Source organism: Enhydra lutris, unplaced genomic scaffold, assembly GCF_002288905.1.
Source record: "Enhydra lutris kenyoni isolate GAN:26980312 unplaced genomic scaffold, ASM228890v2 scaffoldscaffold5, whole genome shotgun sequence".
NCBI classification, from domain to species: domain Eukaryota; kingdom Metazoa; phylum Chordata; class Mammalia; order Carnivora; family Mustelidae; genus Enhydra; species Enhydra lutris.
The window spans coordinates 18,878,188-18,900,141 of NW_019154089.1; the positions used below are offsets into that span (position 1 = coordinate 18,878,188).

The window sequence follows — 21,954 nt, forward strand, 5'->3', positions numbered from 1 at the left end:
CCTCTGATGGGCGGCCCCGCCCCCTTCCCCTGGGTCACAGCTGAAATGTCATTCCGGAGCTGAGGCCCCAGGCCCATTGCACTGCTTTTCCATCGCAACCTTGCCCTACCCACAGGTTCCAGCCCCCCTGCCCGGCCCCCACCTCCATCGCCTGTATATGGGCACAACCCTCAGCTAGAATTTCACTTCCTGCAATGTTCATTGTTTGTCTCTTTCCACTCGCATGAAAGCTCCCTGAGCTCAGCGGCCTCTGCGTGGTTCACAGAGGCACTCGGATCACTGGGCAGAGTTCCCAGCACCTTGAAGGCCCTCAGGGCACCCCGTGGAGTGAAGGCCTGTCTATGTGGGAGGGGCTTCTTCAGCCACCAGGGCCTGACCCTGGCTCGGCCAAGCTGTGGCCACCAGCAGGGCTCCCTCGGTGGCTCTGAAGGATCTGTTGCATCCCACATGGCCGAGGAGGGAGGAGAGGGACTGCCTCAGCTTCTCAAAGTAATCGCTTAAAGGAGACAAGAGAAGTGTGTCACAAGGGCTCTGGTGTTGTGATCAGAAGGCCAATGCCAAGTCTCCTCTCCTGCTTTTTTTTTTTTTAAAGATTTTATTTATTTATTTGACAGAGAGAGATCACAAGCAGGCAGAGAGGCAGGCAGAGAGAGAGAGAGAGGGAAGCAGGCTTCCCGCTGAGCAGAGAGCCCGATATGGGGCTCGATCCCAGGACCCTGAGATCATGACCCGAGCCGAAGGCAGCGGCTCCCCCCCCTCCCCCCCCCCCCCCCCCCCCCCCCCACCGCTCCTGCTTTACAGCCACTGCCCAGTCTGGGCCATGTGAAATCCCCGCGGCCACAGCACAGGGGAGGACTAAACCTTCCCCTCTTTCCTTCTCCATCCCCATAAGTCCCCAGTGTGTTTATAAAACGTACCCCATTCTACGGAGGGAGCAGGGCTCTGAGCAGCCATCAGCCACTTCCTGGAACCAGAGAGAAGGGGAGCTAGGGGAGTGATGAGGGAAGCAGCAACTAGTGGATGCTCAGGACCACATTTGCTAACTTAGCAAGTTTGTTTTAGGCCAAACTTGTTACCTCGTGATGGTCACTTCCCTGAAGGAATGTAGGTCTTGGTTCATTCTCAGATGAGCCACAGGCTCACTGGCCTCAGCTCTTGGGGAGCTCGTAGCAGAGAGGAAACTGACATGAGGCCGCAGTGTGTTGAAAATAGCCTACCCTGGTAATGAGGGAGCCTGGCTTCGGCGGAGGGGGGCTTTATCACTAGCCCACCCTGTGAGTCTCTGTGGCCTCATCTATTAAATGATATTGGTTTCGATCATCTTTGAGGCTCCTCCCAGCTGCCTTCAAATCTCTAGGAAGTACTGAGTCCATGTTCTCTTGGTCTGAGGGCTCCCTTGGTCTCATCGGTGGGCACTAAGGAGGGCTAGAATCTCCTGTCCTGGAGCCCCGAGAGACCCCGTGGATTGGACCTTTACTGCTAGGGTGTGCTTGAGGGGCAGTCCTTCTCCTGAAGGCCCTCCCTGTTCTGGGGTTTGAGCATTTGGTAGCTCACAACACCCGAGGACTGAGAGTATCACCAAGTATCTCCAAGTGCTAGCCAAGGTTGGCCTCAGGACATGGGTGAATCAAGGAGTCTCCCACTCTTCAGGATGTGTCCTGACTGAAAATGTTCCTCCAAATTTTATAAAAAAAAAAAAAAAAAATCCATGTCACTGAGGAGGAGGCAGAGGGGGATGGGGGAATGAAAGAAGATACAGACCAAAGAACAGCTCAGCAGAGCTCTTGTCAAGCTCTGCGACAAGCTCTGGTTCCTCTAGGTTTCTGAGATGGACTGAGGGTTCCTGGAAGCCTGACATCCCCACAGGGACGTTAAACCAAGAGTCAGGGGATCTCAGCTCCAGGAGCAGTAAGACAATAAAATACACAGTGGTCATATCCAGGTTGTAGGACTCCAGAATTTCAGAGAAGGGGAGCCGGGGGAGAGCTGACAGGTCTGACCCTTCACAGAGGGTCTTTGAACTTCACTGAGGAGGCTGAGCAAGCACAGAGGACCTGTTGGGCAGGAGTGGGGACTGGCGAGGGGATGAAGGTGGGAGGATATGAGGAGCAGAGGCCCCGTGGAGGCTGGTCAGTGTTGGCCCGGTGCTCAAGGTTATGCAGATGAGGGAACTCCAGGGCTAATGAGAAGGTTGGACTGGGGGAGAGATGATGGTTTTGTCACCTTGGCTGTCTTTTACCTTGTAGGATTCTCAGTAAATTAAGTCAAGAAATCAACAAGAATGAAGAGAGAAGGAGCATCTTCACACGCAAGTGAGTGGGGGAGCCAATATTCCAGTAACGCTGTAATGAAACCCAAAGAATTTTCAAACCCAAGTTGAACCTTCAAAGGGAAGCACAAGATAGTTTCACCCCAGTTTTTGACCTGCAGCCCTCCTCTAGCCCCAGGGTCTTGAAGCTGGTGCCAAGGAGGGGAGAGGGAGTTCCTTTTCTCTGTCCTGCATCCTCTTCATGGGTCTGTGGGCTCAGGGGAACTTCCCTTAGAGTCAGGCAATCATGAGCTCCCAGCTATGCCACCGATGTGACTTTGATAGTTTCCAGAATTTTGGGGCAGCCTGGCCCAGGTTGCTGAACAACAAGGACACCAGTCCTCAATGGTGAGATATACCCCCCTACTGGGGTCTCCTCGTGTAGGGCAGGATGGAAGAAAGAGGGAGAGACCCCTCAGCCAGTAGCAACATTAATGCAACGCTGTTTGCCTTTGCAGACCCCAAGTCCAGCGGTTTCCTGAAGAGACAGGTAAAAGTGTCAGGGGTGGGAGTGATTGCTTTTGGCGACGACAGATACTTTGGTTCTTCTGTATGCCAGTTCCTGGGGCTCCTGGGGTGTTATACAGGTGACCTTACTCATTTGCCTGTCAGGCAGTTCTTTCCCAGAGAGAGGTTTGGCTCCAGGCTGAGAGCAAAAGAGGTGTTACTATGCAGGGTGCCTGGTTTATGGCCACAGCTTCATTGGGAGCCTCTATAGATCTGAAATGAAGAACTCTGGGGGGAAACATGGAAGGACCCAGGCTTAGACTGAGCACCTGAGTAAAGCCAGTGTCCCTCCATCTGGGTCTTTAAAACTTTAAAGAAACTGTAGGGATAGGTCCCCTGTGTCTGTGTATTTTAAAGCCCTCTTGGGGGACTGTTCTGTGGTGAAAGGTTGGGAATCACCACTGCCTTCTGGTAGCATGAGCTGCTCAGGTGGAAATTCTAGAGCTGATGCTAAACCAGCCCCCAGGTATGAGAAAGCTCGGGTGAAGGCCTGGGATGGACAGTGGTGTGGGGGCACAGCAGATGGGGTGCTGCTTTGACTTTCCTTCTAGAGGCTCATTTTGGCACTGACAATGGTGTTATCTTCTTCTGCAGAAAGCCACGAAGAGGACAATGGGGGCTGGTCTTCCTTTGTGAGTATGGCATGGGTTTTCCTACCCTTATAGAGCTTTGCATAGCACCTTTGTAATAAGGAACTAGCATGATGCCAAATGGAGCTAGTCTTCTAACAAGATGCCAGTATTACCCTCCCCTGGGCGTCATAAGATGTGTTCTGTAAAGGCCAGATAGTAAATATTTCCAGCTTTGCCATCCACACGGCCTCCAGTTCATCTGTTCACCTCTGCTCCTATAGCACAAATGTAGCCATAGATGGCAGCTGAACAATTGTGCTTGGCCGTGTGCCAATAAACCTTTATTTACAAAAACAGATGGTGGGCCGGATTTGGCCCATGGGTTAGAGTTTTCAGATCGCATTATTATTCACTGTTATCACCCCCCATAGCAGGACCTTTCCAAACTCCCTCCTCTAGATGGGATACACTAAAGTAGCTTAAAATAGCTTTTTCCATAGACTTAAGACCTCACTGGTGACACAGTAGCAAAGAGATTTCAGAATCAACTATTAGCCCTGAAAAGACTTCGGGGAAAGCCCAGTCCAATTGGGTTTTATGTTGGAGGGGTCACAATGACCCCTTTGAGAATCTGATGAACTCTGGGTAACCTCTCCCCAGAAGACTGCTTCCGCGGTCATTATGCTGGACTCTGGCTAAGAAACTCGATTATGGCTAGGAGCCCAGTGTGCTCATTTTACAGATGAAGCAGCTGAGCCCAGTGGAGAATGGGACTGACACAGAGACACACAGCTAGTTAGATGCCAGCCTGGGGCCCAGGTGGCCCGATCCTCAGCCTAGTGGTCTTTCTGGTAAGCAGTTGCCTCAGTGCCTTTAGGAAGCTGGTAAAACATGCCTTGTCCTATTGGGATTCTGATAAAAGGAAGCATTACGTTTGAAAAATGCTCACCAAGTCTCTACTTTCTCTAAGAAGACAAAAGAATTGGCAAGATTTATTTTGGCATCTTTGCCACTGCAAAGGGCCATGTGGTCCCTCCTTGCAGTAGCCCAGCCTGAGACTAATGTCCTTCACGGTCTCCAGGGACATTGCTTTCCATTAGCCACTGCCTCTAGCACTCGTGGGTTCTGGTGCATGCCCAGCCCTGCACAGAGCTCTAGGTGGGCAGGGATGGAGACAAGCCCCCCAACCCTTTGAGCCTTTTATAGTATGGATAACACTTACACAGGGCAGAATATGACTAAGAGCAAATACATGCATGCAAATTTAGGAGTCAAATCACTGGGGAAGTGCACTGTTTGAGAAGTGGAGAGGAAAAGTCTCTTATTGAGAAAGGCTTCCAGGGTAAAAGGCTGGTGGAAGGTGGAACAGTGGGGCCTGGGTATGTAGGTTGAGACAATCTAGGGATTCCCTTGTCAGTCAAGGGCAGTCACTGGGGCTACTAGGGAGAGAGGTGGAGACTACTATTCCCAAGGCCTCTGATTCAGGGGTTCCATCCCCTGCTCTCAAGTTATAGGACCACAGAAGAAAAGACCGTCTTTTTTTTTTTTTTTTAATAAGATTATCATTCTTCTTCTTCTTCTTCTTTTTTTTTTTTTCCAAAAATTTCATTTATTTATTTGACAGAGAAAGAGAGAGAGAGATCACAAGTAGGCAGAGCAGCAGGCAAAGGGAGAGGGAGAAGCTGGCTCCCCACTAAGCAGAGAGCCTGATGTGGGACTCAATCCCAGGACCCTGGGATCATGACCTGAGCTGAAGGCAGATGCTTAACTGACTGAGTCACTCAGTCACCCATGAAGTCTTTCTTAGAGTTCAGGAAGACACTCAACCTTACTTTGCCTTCGATATTTTAAAAAATATACCTCAAATCAAACCTGAACACAGGAATCTTTCAACTGAACAACTTAGGCAGTCTTTCTTAAGTCACCTAGCCAAGCTGTGAGGATTTCTAGGCTACTGGTACATACCTTTCCTCATCAAGATACAACCTCCCACAGCTTCTTTCCATACTGCCCTTGACTTTAGAGAACCGCCCTGGACTCCCCTATTACCCACTGAACTTCGGCACGAGAGTGCTCAGGTGCTCGTCCCCCGCTGCGGCTGATGGTGCCACTCTGCCGGGGAAACCATTACTATGACTGTCCACTTTCACGAGCAGCCTCAAAGGCATTTGCTCAGTCCCCAGGGCTCGCTTTCCCCGAGACCTACAAAGGAGCACACACAAAACACAACACAACGTTTAAAATTTAGAAAGAGAGTCTCTTCTCAAAAAAGCAGCTTTAAACTCAGTGTCAGACGTCGTGAATAATAAGCTGCTGTTTCTCCACACTCCGTTCTCAGCAAAAAGAATCGCACAGCCTTGACTCTCCCCTCTCAGACACAATTTAATCTGCCTTCTAATGAGCAGGCTTTGGTTATCTGGTTTCCCCATTAGCATGGCCTTCCACACTCACTGGGTTGTAATGAGAAGAAGGTTTTGAGCACCGGCACGCCAAGAAGAGAGCAATTAACTAGCAGGATCACAAATACTTCAGGCGTTTAGCCTCCCTCTTGGCGATGCCCGGAATAAGAAACATGTTTCCTCGACACAGAGCTGGCTCTCCCACCCCTCTGTTCCCATGCCCTCCTCATCTCTTCCACTATTCTCTCTTGTGCCTAAAAAGTGTAGACGAAAATGTACTGGCCTCTTGGCCTAAAGGCCTTGATGGAGGTTCCAAGTCCACGACTCACAGGCTCTGGGATCTTGCACTCCCCAACCTCAGTGTCCTCATCTGTGAAATGGGAACTGCTGCCGCCTCCCACGCCAGGACCGTCACGAGGCTTGGCAGAGAGAGAATCGCTGAGGGCAGGCGCCTGGGTGCCACGGGGCCTCCACAAACCAGTCTGTCCCCGTCACTGTGTTGGCAGGAAGAAGATGACTATGAGAGCCCCACAGACGATCAGAACGAGGATGACAACGACGACTACGAGTCTCCCAACGAGGAGGAAGAGGCGCCCGCGGAAGATGACGCGGATTACGAGCCGCCGCCCTCCAACGACGAGGAGGCCCTGCAGAACTCTATCCTGCCTGCCAAGCCTTTCCCCAACTCCAACTCCACCTACATCGGTAAGGCCCTGGCTGCCCGCGCCCGCCGAGCTGACCCGCACGAGGCCCGCGCCCACGCGGTGCAAAGGGGTCCGTGGACGCTGGCTCAGCTGCCTCCTGACTCTGTGGCTTTGGGCAGGTGACTCCCCCTCTCTGGGCCTCAGTTTCCTCATCTATAAAATAGGATAATAAAACGTAGCCCACAGGGGTTTGCTGGGAGGATGAGAACCGTTGCTGACAAATCACGGCCTGTGGTCGCTGATACCGACGCTGAGCTGCCATTTCCGGGTATTTTCTGGCAATAACTCACTTTGTGCAGGGCTTAGGGACTCGAGAGTAGCTTCCTATTCCTCCCCGTCTTTCGGCCAACTTGTAGTTCCATGGCATTTCCACTCACAAACGGCTATGGCTACGGTCAATGTAACAGTGTGAAGGGGCTTTGACCATCACTTGAGAAAATGGAAACAATATTTAAGCTTTTTATTGTCAGTCTGTTCCTACCAGGCTGTTTTTCCCTTCTTCATTTATCCATTCAGCAACGATGACTGGTGTCCTCTTGCGAGCCAGGCAGCATCCTAAATGGCGAAATGTGGAATTATTAGGAAGGAAGACATAGGCCTTGCCTCGTGGGTCTTACAGGCTAGGACTGGTGATGGCAGAAAGGGGGCTTCTGCACACTTGCCCAGCAGAGTGTCACAGAGTCAGCTAGAAAGTTGATGATCTAGACTCTGAACCGATGGATACCCCTCTTCCCTTCTGCTGTACGACGCTTTTGCCATGTGAAAGCTGTTTCACAAACACTGTGTCAGCATTTCGTTCTGTGTTTTTAAGCACACTGTATGACACAGAGAAGAAGGATCAAGCCTGTTTCATACACATTCTCTGGATGCCCAGAGAAGACATGGATAGTTAAGTCATTGAGTGCCTCGTATGTGCCAGTTATGGAGACACAGAGTAGAGACAGTCCTCACCGCAAAGATTTCACAGTCTAGTGGGTGGGGTAACATCAGATGCAATCAACACAAATGATTTAAACCATGATCTATGGAAGACAAGTGCAGGTGATAAGGCTGAGACATACGCCTGATCTGGCCTTGCTTCCCTTAAGACATGAGATTTAAGTTTCAACTTCACAGATGGCTGGGAGTTGGCTATGGAGTGGGGGTGGGGATATGGGAAGTGAGGGTGGATATTTTCCACAGTACGAATGGCCGAAAGGCTCTGAGGCTCGAAGGAGCATAGTATGTCAGGCAAGCTGAGAGCTGGCCTGTGTGGGTGGAGTAGCATCAGATTAGACCGGGCTTGCCCAAGTTCTGAGCCCCACTTGCTGTGGAAGAGCAATCCCTCTCCAAGGCTGGGACTAGGGTGAGGCAACAGAGGCATCTGGGGCACAGAATGTAAGGACGTCCTCAGTGACAGTCCTGGCCTGCCTTTCTCCCCGTCACAGGGATGGGACATTGCTAGCTTATCAACTTGGCCTGGGGATCCTTCAGTGGGATCAGAACACTGTGAATCCCTGTCCAAAGCAAGTCCAAGAAACCAGTTAAGATCTGTGAATTTGAGCCTCCTGGCTGGCTCAGTCAGCAGAGCCTGTGATTGAAAAAAATCTGTGATTCGGCAGCAGGAGTTGGTTACCAGCCCTCCCCCTTAAGGGAAGAGACAACAAAAAGAGGAAGTGGGAAGGAGAGGTCAGCCCAGAGCATTTGTGAGGGGAAAGAAGGGGACCCATGACCTGAGCCATGAAGGCCTAGTTAACCCGGGCCCGTGTGTGTGTGTGTGTGTGTGTGTGTGTGTGTGTGAGAGAGAGAGAGAGAGAGAGTCTGTGAGACCCAGTCTGGCCTTGGCTCTGGTGAGGGTCTGTGGGATGGGATGCCCCCTCCCCCCAGCACACTGATGCTTAGAACCCGGCAGGGGTCTGCCCGTCCTGGACAACTTACCCTGCTTTGGTGTGGCATTTCTGCTTTCATTTCACTACCCTACTGCTCTTGCCCTTCCGCAGACCGACCCCCCTCCAGCAAAGCCTCGCAGCAGCCGCCCGTGCCTCCACAGAGACCAATGGCTGGGCTCCCTCCTCCGCCCGCAGGCCGGAGTCACCCGGTAGGCCTCCTTGCTTTCTTCCTTGGTGCTATGTCCACTTTGATCCCTCCTTTGCCAGAGAGAAGACTCTACATATATTTATCCAATGGTGACTAGTAAGAAAAGATTGTATATAGGCTGGGAACATGCAAGCCCAGGCACTTGCAGTGGTAGGGGGTGGGGTTTGGGGGTGACATGCTAGTGATTTTTACTTAGGTCGTAGGGCCTATCACCGGCATTTTCTTTTTACCCAAAACAATGTAACCTACTTCAATAATGAAGTATTGCTATTATTTCCCAGCTTTGAAATTAATAAAAACTGTGAAATAAACTCAAGGGACCAAGGTCAGTAAGTCGCCCCCATCCCTGTCGCGTGGGTCCCTAGCACCTTCTCTAGCCTGTAAGACGTGCGCCACCTGCCGGCCAGAAGCGGAAATTCCGCGAGCCGTGGCTTGAGCCCCGGAGGCTTACAATGCGGGGAACCCAGTGGGAGAGAGACAGGCAGCAAACCGCCTCTCCTCTTTCTTCAAGCTGACAGCTTCAGGTCCTGTGAGTCCAGTTAAGTACCCAGAGAGACCCCGAGAAATTCAGGCTAATATGTTAATAGCTGGAAATGTGTTTTCTTCGTAAGGGATCGGAGCACTTTAACAGCGGTGGCAATTGCCAAAATGTCAGGGTTGGAAGGAACGTTGTTTTCCCCAAATCTCAAAATGCAGACCACACCACAGTTAGGACCTTTCATCTAAGCATATATGGCTTTCTCCTGCTTGTGCAGTTTTCTTGCAAAGGGGCTCAGGGAGCCGAATTGATCTACAAAGCATTTTGCTTTGAAAACTGAAGGCCTCCACCTCCATTACTGGGATGCAGAATTCACTCATTCCGTCAACAGATCGCTATTGGCCACTACTGTGTGCCAAGCAGTGTTCTAGCTGCTGGGACTAGAGCACGGACAAGACGAATAAGGTCCCTGCTTTTATAACACTTCAATTTTGGTCAGGGGGAGACAGATACTAAACAAGTAAGTAGATGTATGCAAAAGACAATTTGAGCAGTTATGTGTGGTTAGGGAGACAGAAAACCCAGTAACACGATAATGGGTGGGAAGGTGACATTGAGCTGAACAGAATGGGCCAGTTGTGACAGGAGCTGGGGAAGGAACATTCTAGGCAGAGGGAAACACAATCACTGAGATGAGAAGTAGGGCATGAGCTTGAGATCTTGCAGGAACTGTAAGAAGACATTTGGAGTGGGAGCCCAGTAGGCACTGGAGAGAGGAGTCTAAGAAGTTGGAACGGTGGACACATGACGAGTTTTTACTATGTTCCTATGTGGTAGGGGCCGCTCGAGGGCTTGGCAGGCGACTGACTTGCTCATTTCCCTGCCATGCAGATAATACCCTGGATGGAAGGGTATGGGATGGGGGAACTCAGGTAAGAGGTTATTGTCCAGGAGAGAAATGACAGGAAAGTGAACAGAGTCAGACAGATTGGGGGCATTAAAGCCATAGGACTTGTAGATGTATCCTAATGAGATGCTGCCTAATGTGGATCTTTTTTAAACAGCCACTCCCCCCACCCCAACCAAACCATGAAGAGCCTAGCAGAAGTAGAAACCATAAGACAGCAAAACGTAAGTATGGGGACTGCCCTCCCTTGCCCTCCAGCACACCTGTCCCCTCAGCCCCAGCCAACGCTTTATTCTTGAAATTGACTTCCGTCTTTTTCCCTTCCAGTTCCTGCTCCTTCCATAGACAGAAGCACGAAACCTCCCCTCGATCGTTCATTAGCCCCATTTGACAGAGAGCCCTTCACACTAGGTTGGTATCTATTTGATGCATAGTGACAGCAGCCAATATTTATAGAGTGCTTACGGCATGAATTTCACATGCACCACCACAATGTAGGACTATTGGCATCATCCTCATTTCAGAGATGAGGCAACTGAGGCCCAAAGAGATAACTTTCCCAGATGACTCAGCTACCCAGTGATGGGGGTAGAGACTCAACCTGAGATCAGATGGACTGCAGAACTCCAGCTGTCAGCCCTATGCTGGGGCTGCCTCTTCATGGGGGCCGGGTGTACCCACATCTCATCGTCCTCCGGGAGGCTGGGCAGAGACCGGATGTCTGGGAGAGCTGTTGTCAGCTGTCTCGGCTGCTACTGACCAGCTTACTGACTGCAGGGACCGCATGTGTTCAGAGTCGTCTCCTTATTTGTAAGGCAGCAGTTCTGTAGGGAGAAGACGCCTGATAAAACTCCAAGGTGCTATTCAAATGTCAGGGTTGTTTATTGTTGTCATGAGCAGTTGATCAAACTGTGGGTATCCTATAGTCCCTTCCCCCCCAGAATCAGCCCAGAGTGTTCTTAGAGTGTGGCCACCCGTCTATAAAGCTATTTCCAATTCAATTCTAAAACTTAGCAACCGTTTATTGAGCACCCCTCCGGGGTCAGTACTTTACCTACCAAAAATAATTTACCTACATTATCCTCACAACGATCCAATGAAGGGAGTGAATTATTCCTCCCGTTTTGCAGACCATGAAGCTGAAGTTGACAGAAGTTGAAGAACTCTCTCACATTTGCATAACTCACTGTTGGATTTGAACCCAGGTCTTTCTGACTTTAAAGTGGGTGCTCTTTTTCCAGTGACATCGTGTTATAGTCAGAGACCCTGGATCTTCCTTGCTCTGGGGTAGGGAGTTCTGGGGAGGGGGCTAGGAGCCTTGTAGGAGAAGGGGCCCCGAATTTCGGCCACACCTAGCCTTCCTGACCAGCACTCTGAGCAAGGCAGTAGTCTCGGGTGGCGTCAGGTTCCTCTCTGTGTGCAAATGAACCTCAGTTCTTTTGCTTGCTGTGGTTTCCCCAACTGGACCACAGCTCTGATGACTCAGGCAAAGCTCTGTCAGCTGTTTTTGAATTCAGAATGGTCTGCTGCAGAGGGCTGTTCAAATTATGTGACAATGGAGACAGGGAGATTCAAGTTCAGATCCCAGACCTGCTTACTATCAGAAGCAGACATCAAATCCTTCAGAGTCACTTCTTGAACAAAAGTCTCCTCTTAAAAGATTTTTTTTATAAAAAATGATTTGTTTGTTTTTTTAAATTTTTTAAAGATTTTTATTTATTTACTGAGACAGAGAGAGAGAGAGAGTGAGAGAAGGAGAAAGAGCAGGGGGAGGAGCAGAGGGAGAAGCAGACTCCCCACTGAGGAGGGAGCCCAATGATGCGATGCGGGGCTCCATCCCAGGACCCCGGGATCATGACCTGAGACACCAGGGCTCCCCAAAGAACTGTTTATAAAGAGACCCTTTCTTGACAATACATACTCTTTTTTTTTTTTAAAGATTTTATTTATTTATTTGACAGAGAGAGAGAGATCACAAGGAGGCAGAGAGGCAGGCAGAGAGAGAGGGGGAAGCAGGCTCCCCGCTGAGCAGAGAACCCGATGTGGGGCTTGATCCCAGGACCCTGAGATCATGACCTGAGCTGAAGGCAGAGGCTTAACCCACTGAGCCACCCAGGCGCCCGACAATACATACTCTTGATTGCTTCCTTGTCCATGATGTTTTGAGAGTGGCTCTTAACAGGGCTCCTAACAGAGACTGTGCCCAGAGAATATGCATACATCAGAAGATTAAAAAAAAGAAAGAAAGAAAATCGACTTAAGCCTAAGAATATAAATCTAAATTTTCTGCGTAACCCTGTAAAGTAGGGTTTCCATCCTAAGCCAGAGTGTTATGAATAATAAACATTTCTTAGACCAACAAAACTGTCTCCCACTGGGCAGTGAGCTCTTCACAGTAGGACAGATTCTTAGGACCTGCCAGGAGCCTGGGCTGTACATCCTGCTGTGAAAATCCCATCATTCACCCTGGGGGATTAACTGCACAGAAGTATGGGAGAGACGGAGGGAAAGAGGAAGTATCTAGCAGTTGTCAGCACCCGTGGATCGTATGCCTGACCCTGCATATAAATTGTCACCGAATCCTTACAGCAAACCTATGCATTTTTAGGTTCTAATCCTCATTTTACAGGTAAGCAAATTGAGACTCAAAGAGCTTAAATGACTTGCTCGAAGAGCTGGTTAAATGCAGTTAAGTGGTACTTTTTATTGTATTGGAAACATAGGGCATATCTACGCGAAGGGACTTCGGACAGAATAAAAAATAAATTGCTTTGGGGCGCCTGGGTGGCTCAGGGGGTTGGGCCTCTGCCTTCGGCTCAGGTCGTGATCTTGGGGTCCTGGGATGGAGCCCCGCATCGGGCTCTCTGCTCGGCGGGAAGCCTGCTTCCCCCTCTCTCTCTGACTGCCTCTCTGCCTACTTGTGATCTCTCTCTCTCTCTGTCAAATAAATAAATGAATAAATACCTTTTAAAAAAATGGCTTTGACCAATTTGGCAATGCAGAGTTCTCAGGTACACCTAGCATTTCTTTAGGGAGCCTGCATGTCGTCTGTTCCAAGAAAAAAGTAAAAGCATGCAAGAAACCAAACCCAACCAAAATTAAGACAAAGTGGCTTGCACACCACCAGGAGGATCTCCCAAAATGCTCTTCCCCAAATTAAAAGTTTTTCCAGAAAGTAAGTGTAATACTTTATGTAATGTCCAATGTACCACGGGATTGGGGTAAAATTAACCCCTCCGGGGCAAATGGGTTTATTTCAGATAGAGGAAGAAACTTAGGTTATACAAAGGACTTCTTAGTCAATGAAAGAGGCACAAAATCCCAAGGAGACATTCATCCTTCTTATTATCAGTTGCATGAAATCAAAGGTTGAAAAGAAGCCCAGAATCCAGAACATTGTATGTATACAATTCTGTGTGGCCTTGGGCTAGTCACTTAATTTCTCTGAACCTGTAAAATTAGGGACTCTATGTGGGCCTCTCCCAGGTCTGAAGTCTATGATTCTCCAGTGCTCACACCCAGTCAGCCCCCTCAGGCCTGGGACTCAAGGGCTCGTCAAACTAGGCTTTAATACCTCCTGCTTATCCGATCAAGTATTCAAGGCCTGCCTGATGTTTGTCCTTTACAGGAAAGAAGCCACCATTTCCTGACAAGGTAAGTGCTCCCCTGGTTTGTTTTGGTTGTTTTTATTTTTGTTTTATTGTGGGTCTTGTCTTTATTCTTTGAAAAGTGTTGAGGACACTCACATCTCGTCCCTCCTGTCTTACAGCCCTCGGCCCCTGCCGGAAGGTAAGGTGCCCTGTTGTCTTTGTGTGAGGGAACATGGTACATGCCCCAGAGACACAGTAACATTTCTCACCCCTCCTTTCTCTCAACTCTGCAGGCCTCTCGGGGAGCATTTACCCAAGATGCAGAAGCCTCCTTTACCGCCAGCCACCGAAAGGCATGACAGGGGTAGCCCCCTGCCAGGGAAGAAGCCACCTGTGCCCAGGTAACTGTCTTCTGTTGCCTGAGTTCCTCATTTAGAGCGGTCACGCCAACAATCTGCCCAGCAGTAGCCTACAAGGAACCGAAAATTGTGGGTGGTTTTGCCCCTGGGGGTTGAGGAATTCTGGCTTCTCAGGTTGGATGTCAAGTCCTGGGTCCTTTTGAAGGGGATAGTGATCTAGCAAAGGAAGGAGTGGAGTGATGCTTCCTCAGGAGGATGGGAATGGCTGCTGTCTGTGGAGAACGTCTCCTCAGCCCATCGAACCCATGTTCGTGTTTTTCCTTTCATCTCAGTACATAGGAACAGTAACTGGCACGTCATTTTTCAAGACATGTAGCAGAGAGGACATAATTGGGAGAGGTTTTTAGGTCACTGTAAGCATCTTCTTCAATGTTCAGTCACATTTTATAATGGGAGAATACTGAAGACTGCTCTAATTTTTTATATTTACTGTGAAGTCTTTTGGGTTCTGTGTACCAAAAGCATACATGTATTGGGGGTCAGGCTCCACTGTACTCCTTACTCACTAAGAGCATAACCAAGGCTTCTGTTTTTTCTCATCAGTGTAATCAGGCTTCATAGCTCTGGCTTCTGGATTAAACGGGGGCCATGGCCAGAAGGCACCGGAAAAAAACCCTCAGTAATCAAGTTAATATTTGAATGGATTGTTTTAATGGAATCTTCTTAATAACCAAAATGAATGTAAAAAATACATAATGAACAAAATATCTGTATCTTAAATAAACACATGATAGGAGGATGGCAGGTGAAGCATCTGACAGATATCCCCCTGTCCAAGGAGAACCTGACGTGGGCCCAGACACACAGCTGCCTGCCAGAGCTCAAAGGCAGCTGTCACCAAATCTGCCTGACTAGATTGTGCAGCTGGGAAAAGTCCCAGAGCCGTGGCATTTTCCAGCTTCTTTCCCTTCACCCGAAGGGTGAGCCCCAAGATGGCTGTTTTAAGACATCAGCAAAGGAGAATATTACCTAAAATGTTTTCATTTGCTTGGAGAAACATCTACTCAGTGAAATTTAATAGCTACTAAAGAGTTAGTTTGCTGACTAAACCTTTTTTATATATATGTAATTATTTGCTGCAGTAGCTAAAAGAATAAGGGCTTGCCTAGCTCAGCTCTCAATGGTGACAGAACACTGAGTCACCAAACCCTCCCTCCATTCCTGCTCCCTGGCTTTTCTGCTGGGGTGTTTTTTGTTTGTTTGTTTTTTCCTCCTCCATTTTGACACAGCTCAGTGGGTTTGATTTCTCATTATTAGAGTAAGTGAAACTATCTGCATTCTGAGGCTGGCTCGTTGGAACTCTTCATGTTCAAGTCTTTTTCTTTGCCCTAATTCATTTCAGGCATGGATGGGGACAAGACAGAAGAGAGAACGTAAGTACAAAATGCCATCTGGTAAATGCTTGGCACAGGGAAATTTAGTGCAGGCTCTGCGAAGCTTGGGGCCATGCCTTTCTCAGACTTCACTGAAGACCAGCGTACAGACCAAGGAAGGCACACAGTAGGCTTCTAAATACTGGAGCCTGTTGGGGCCTCCATCTTTCCTCCTGTCCACAGTGAGGCATTGCTTAGCTCTGGTCCCTCTGAGAGCTCCCAGGGTGGCTGGATGAGTCCCAGCCCCATGGCCAGGTGGTAATTCACAGGGTAAAGTAACCATAGCTGGAGGGAAGGATAAAAGGAGGGAGGGATGCCCAAGAGTCTAGGCCTCGCAACAAAGTTTACAAGGCCTCTGTTTTCCCTTTTAATAACTTCATGACCTGAATAAGAGGGGGAATAGCAGTTATTGAATGCCTACTGTGTGCATGTTGGTGAGCTAGTGGCTTTTGGATGATGAGCTGTTTGCCTGGGGAGCAGCAATGAAAGTTTTAGGTCAGTTTTAGCAATGAAAATCTTATGTCCCAGAATCCCCATCAGTTTCAGGCAAACTGGGACTGGGGTAGTTGGTCACCCCAGCTTTACACGTTTTGCATTTAATGACCCTATGAAGAGTCATTGTTTTTTATTTTACTAAGAGGAAATCAAAGCTCAAAAGGGGTAAGAGACTCATCACAAGTTGCACAGCTACTGATTAGCCAGATAGGAATTCAGGTCTGTCTGGTTTCCTTTACACTATAAGCCCTCTGAAGGTGATCACACCCCTACCACTGTGTAAGGTCTTAGCCCACAAGTGCCTGCTGTCTTGTAGCTCTGTGGTAGATGCTGTGATGGTTCAGATACAGTGCTAGGATATGAAAGACAGGCAGACCCACACCCAACATTGTAAACAGCAAATGATCATGAAATGAGCTCTAGAGGTGGAGGCAAGAAAGTAATTGATGGGGCTTGAGGGGTCGGGGTTGACTTCTTAGAGGTGAGGTTTATGATGTCATTGAATGATGGGGAGGGCACAGAATAGAGTCATCCTAAAAAAAAATCCCGGGCGCATTCCTGCCTCAGGAATGTACACAGCAAAGGTAGGTGGGTGACAATTCCTGTTCACCCTATGGGGACAGTAGGGATAGCATTTTGGCTGCAGAGTCACAGGGACAAAGAGGAGACAAGGTGGAAAGTGAGGGAAACATTATACTCTTGAGGTTCCTAGTTTATGGAAGGATTGATGCTCATGTCATGAGAATCTGAGAGCTGTAGAAGGAAACATAACATGGTTGCTATGGGGTTGAAGAGGGATTTCACTGTGGGCTTCAGTGAGCCCATGTACATTTATCTATGCAGCACTTTGCTGGGACTCCCAGTTGGCCAACTGGGATGAACTATTCTGGCTATGACTCTTCTTATCTCAATGGTAGGACTAATGACAACTGACTTTCACTGAGCACTCCCCATATACCAGGCGCTTGTAATAACCAACACAGTCCTTGCAACAATATTTTGAATAAGGTGATCTTTCTTTGCTAGTGTGTTGGCCTATCAAAACATGTCCAAGTTGGCAGTTTTGGCCTTCTGGTCAATGGCAAAATCATTTTGCCTCTTGGAACATCATTTCTCACCTAAGGAGTACAGCAAATAGCTCCTCCCTTGCCTATTTCATAGGTTGCCTGGAGATAAATGTTAAGCAGTGTAGACACCTTGTAAACCACGTGGTCCATAAGGAAGGTGGAGTTGCTTTTAAGGGGCATGGCAGAAAGGAGCAGAGCCTTGGGCCAGACAAATTAGGGGCCTAATCCATTTCTGTAACCCTTGGCAAGTTAGGACTCCTTCCTGAGCACCACGTTTCCGTTTGTAAAATGAGGATGTTAAATTTTTAAAGGGTTGCTAGGAGAATGGGATAAGACATTGTGTATAAATCTTTGGGGCTCATAGTAGATACTGCCACTGTTATTGTGTCTTTTGGTCCTTTTGGGCACCTCAGAATCTTTTCTGAGAGTCTCAGATTGGAGTGTCCTTAAATGATTGTTTGTATTAAGAAATTGTGAACCTCTTAACAAGCTCTACTGTTCTCCACATTTGTATTTATTATGGAGATACACAACTGTTAAAGAGAGACATTTCTATGATTAAGAAATGCAATTCTTTTAGTAATTATGTTTTGATGATAGGCTAATACCTTTTTTTCTTTTCTTTTCTTTCCCTTACCAGGATGAAGATGATGGTATGTTCAGAAAAAGCTTTCTTACAACTTATAACTCATTCCTTCATTTTTCTGCTCGGGCTTTCACATAGAATTATTTAGTACAGAAACCCATGGGGTGCCTGGGTGGCTTAGTTTGTTGAGCATCTGCCTTCTGCTCAGGTCATGATCGTGGAGTCCTGGGATCAAGCCCAGAGCTTCTCCCTCTGCCCCTGCTCTTGCTTTCCCTCTATCTCAAATAAATAAATAAAATCTTAAAAAAAAAGAATAAATTATAGTTGTTAAATCAGTATTAAGTAGAAATATATCAGTTCATATACTGCATTATTTATCTGGGTTACCAAAGAGAACTGTTATGTTCATAAGTAATGGTGCAAATAATAGTACAGCAAAATTAAAAATTGCATACGTGGCTTGATAGAAAAATTTCTAGTATTTATACCTTCTAATACAGGAAAGGATCACTAACTGTAGATAAATGAGACAGCATAAAATTTGGCTTATGTAAAACAAAACTTGTGAAATTCATTTCTGAAATTCATATAGTTTCCAACTGACAATTTTCTGCCAAGAAAGCATTTCAAAAATAAAAAGATAAGATAAACGTATATTATAGAGAATGTTATGGAATGGCCACCCTAAGGTGGCAAACCATCTAGAAAAACCCTGGGGGTGGGGTTCCAGCCTAACACTTCATAATTACATTTGATCTTTTGACCAGCTGTTTTTAACTTATGGGGGAGCAGTTCTGGAAGGTTCCTGTGACACTTGGATCCTGACAATCTGTTTTATTTTTCCTTTCCCCCCACAGTGCATCAAAGACCTTTACCTCAGCCCACAATGCCTTCCATGAGCTCCAATACTTTCCCTTCCAGATCCACCAAGCCATCACCCAAGCACGCCCTCCCATCACCTCACATACCTGGAGCTTTCTCTGAAAGGTCTGTGGTAACGTTGTCTTTCAGTGCTAACTTAACATCACACCCAGGTCCATTGATAAGAACTCATGTTGGGTGGTTTGGGGAAGAAAGAAATGAGCCAGTGGTAGCCAGGTCAGAACATTTTGGGTCTTCAGAAACAAAATCAGGCTGGGCATAAACAACCACACGTGTTAATCTGCTGCTGCTCTTGGAGTCCTTGTGCTTGGGATTGGAAGGGTACAGAATTGACTGCCCCATGGTACCCCAGACAGAATGGATCCTGGAGCAGTAATGGAGAAAGCCTTCACTTTGTGAATTACACTCAAGAAACCCAATTAATTTAAGTACTTGGAGTTCATCCAGATCGAGGATGGGAGGACCTAGCAGATGCTGCAAATACACTCCATAGGCTCTGTCCCTAGTAGGCCCGCTTTCTCAACAGCAACAGCGTTTCTCAGCGCCCACAGAGAGGCCGTCTGGAGGCAGAGGCAGGAGCAGGAGAAACACACAGGCCATTTCTTCCTAAATAAGCCCTGGAGCTGCCCCTCATGTCCTCAGAGCCCCCAGGCCTTTATGTTCATTCTCTACTATGCAAAGGGAGATACCCAACCTTGGGTATGGGAGAAAACCACCAGCAAGACCTTGCTACTCCAGCTCGATATCTAGGAGTCTCGAAATTTTTCATTGTCCCTGTGTGCCTCTTGCTTTGATTTTCTGCTGTTTCTTCTCAATCTTCTCGCTGTTTTTCTTCTGCCATTTTCTTATTCTACTCCATCCCTCCCTGGGCTCCAACCCTGTCCTTCCTCGGTGCTGAAGACCACTCAGTGCCATTGCGGAGCAGAGCAGACTGACAGGGTTGTGACAAAGTTTTAGAATGTAAGTGAGGTTCGGTGGGGTGCAGTCTGGAGCTGATGACCAAGAAAGAATTCTTGAGACATCTTTGGTGCAGAATGGTGGTTTATTAAAGCATGGGGACAGGACCCATGGGCAGAAAGAGCTGCTGTGGGGGGAGGATGTGAGGAATGGTCCATTATATACTTGTAAGTTGGGAGGGGGTTAGGGATGGCGTAAGTCTCTAAGGAATTTTGGAAGCAAGGTTTCCAGGACCTTGAGGGGCTAGCTATTGTTGGGAAAAATGTTATTTATTACCAGTAATAAAACCTTTGTGTGAGACCCTTTAGATGTGTATCAGTGGGCCATATGCTTGGGAATGATTATCAACACATATCTTGGAGGGTTTAGAGATGAAGTTTCCAAAGGAATTGTTAAAGTAGACTTATAGCATCCTGGTTGGGGGGTAGGGGTCGGTCAGGCTAAGATTGCCCTTTGCCTTTAACAAAGCCTTGAGGTAGGGGTAATTTCCTAGAGGACTGTCATTCTGCCCGTTTCAAGGGCTTGTCAGTGGGTAAGGAAATTTAATAATTTTTCTTCTGCCTCTGTTTCCCACATCCGTTGGGCTAGTGGGTGGGGGAATGGCTGCTCAGCACGGAGCAAGCAACGCCTCCTCCCACCCACATCCCTGAAGATACTGTTTTTGTCTGTCCGGGCCACCTGGCCCTCTCTGGGTTTTTCATCCAGCCACCTCCCCCTCTGTGGACCATCAGGCCCCAGGATTCACTGTTCCCAAACGACATGCCCCTTCACATGTGCTCTTAACCAAAAGAAATGTCCTCTCCCCAGAGGACGTCTGCTATTCCCCAAACAAAAAGGCCGGCCTTAAATTGCAGCCAGCTCTTAAAAATAATCTTCCAATGCCTTTTATAGATTTTTATTGTTTCGGCTATCAGAGTCTATTAGCATTGGGGCTGACTAGCATCCCACTGACCTTGGGCAGGAGTGGGATGGGCCCTGTCAGCCCCTCCTCTTTGCTCAGCGCCAAGGCTTCAGGGAGGGGTGGTAGTAGTCACAAACGAAACAGCATTTTCAGTGGGTTTCCCTAGCCCAGCTTCCCCATCAGCCTCTTCAGCCCAACCCAGCGTAAATCTGTTCTTTTTCTGTCTCCGCAGTAATAGTGGTTTCCCGCAGAGTGCCTCCCTGCCACCATACTTCTCTCAAGGTTTGTACTCTGGGCTCTAATGACCACTGCAGGCAATATGCCTTGATGACTGGATTCCTAACCATCCCAAAGCCTTTTGGCGAAGGTCTGGTTATTTCCTAAAAGCCAGAAGATATGTTCTCTCATTCAATTATTTAACGCAGTTTCTGCCATGTGGCAGGGCTGTTGGAATGCTATGATGCTACTACATAAAACACACACACACACACACACACACACACACACACACACACACACACGGCCTCAGAAAGGTGGCCTTGGCCTTAATCTGTGCACAGAGAGCTCTTCCTCCCTGCTCTTTGTATTTGGAGCTCAGGATAGTGCCTGGCGTTCTCTGTAGTGTTAGGTTTCTATAATGAACCTATTCTTGAGTTGTGAGTTGAGGAACATGTTTAAAATACAAATTAGGAGAACCCAACCCTCCAGGATTCTGATTCAGTAAGTCTGGATGAGGACCTGCATTTTTAATTCCTTTTCTGGGTGTCCATGACAAGTATTTGCTGAGAGTGTTCTCAAACTTTATTATAAATACAGAATGTGTTAAAATTCTAATTCAGTGGGTCTGGGGTAGGATGTGAGAGTCTGCATTTCTAGCAAGTTCTTGTGTGATGCTGTTGACTAACCTGACTATGTAGTTAGGTTTCTTTCATTCAATAAACAGTATAAAGTACCTGCCATGTTGGACTGCAAAGGTAGGGATAGGGAAAATCTGTTTAGGCCTTAGGAGCCTTAAGAAGGCGTCTGAGCAGGTCAGGGCAGTCTGTTCTGCTTATCACCAGGGAACACCATGGTGAAGAACCCTGCTAGCTTGGCCCAGGAGACCTCAGTCCTTCCCAGGTAATTCTGGCTATGTGGCCTGGGGCGGCAGTTGGCCCCTTGGGGCATATTGTTGAGGGAGGGAACAACCCAGCAATGGAAACCACCTGGAGTGCTTATTAAATGCAGATTGGGTGATTCAAACCCCTCTCCCCCAGGGATTCTTACTTATGCAGAATAATGTTTGGGAATCACAGGTTCAAGTCCTGACCCAGCCACTAAGAGCACATGATTTGTTCAGGCTCTAGGAGCCTCTGTTCCCTCATTCTCCAAAGAAGATAATACACATCTTGCGGTGTTGCTGTGAGGATTAAAGGTAGGGTACAGGGGTGCCTCACTTAAGGCCTGGGCAGAGGAGCGCTGAATAAATATGTGTTGAACAATGAGTGAATGACACATGAATAATTCAGAGACCGTTCAGCTCACAGAATTTTTCAGTTCTTAACAGCCATCTGGCATATAGAAAACAACCTTGGCAATTACAAATCAACACAATCAATCCTCTGCTGAGATTGGGAAACATATTGTCAGACTCAGAAAGTTTCAGGGAACCGTAAACGAGACAGTAAGACGTTAGGGAAGGTGAGGCACAAACGCTGGGTAATTTATAGCTAACTCACAGACTTCCTGATGGA

The 21,954-nt window shown here is 47.9% G+C and overlaps 1 protein-coding gene across 1 annotated transcript in view; it reads left to right on the top strand.

The window, feature by feature from the left end:
- LOC111140829 (lymphocyte cytosolic protein 2) overlaps positions 1-21,954 on the top strand; it is a 44,042-nt gene that overhangs the window by 16,965 nt on the left and 5,123 nt on the right. The window contains exons 4-17 of the mRNA XM_022493027.1: positions 2,247-2,312; positions 2,767-2,798; positions 3,410-3,447; positions 6,293-6,491; positions 8,470-8,567; positions 10,109-10,175; positions 10,279-10,362; positions 13,580-13,605; positions 13,721-13,740; positions 13,835-13,942; positions 15,303-15,333; positions 17,536-17,548; positions 18,339-18,468; positions 20,454-20,503. Of these exons, the coding sequence (XP_022348735.1) occupies positions 2,247-2,312; positions 2,767-2,798; positions 3,410-3,447; positions 6,293-6,491; positions 8,470-8,567; positions 10,109-10,175; positions 10,279-10,362; positions 13,580-13,605; positions 13,721-13,740; positions 13,835-13,942; positions 15,303-15,333; positions 17,536-17,548; positions 18,339-18,468; positions 20,454-20,503 (962 nt within the window). The remainder of the gene's footprint in view (positions 1-2,246; positions 2,313-2,766; positions 2,799-3,409; positions 3,448-6,292; positions 6,492-8,469; positions 8,568-10,108; positions 10,176-10,278; positions 10,363-13,579; positions 13,606-13,720; positions 13,741-13,834; positions 13,943-15,302; positions 15,334-17,535; positions 17,549-18,338; positions 18,469-20,453; positions 20,504-21,954) is intronic.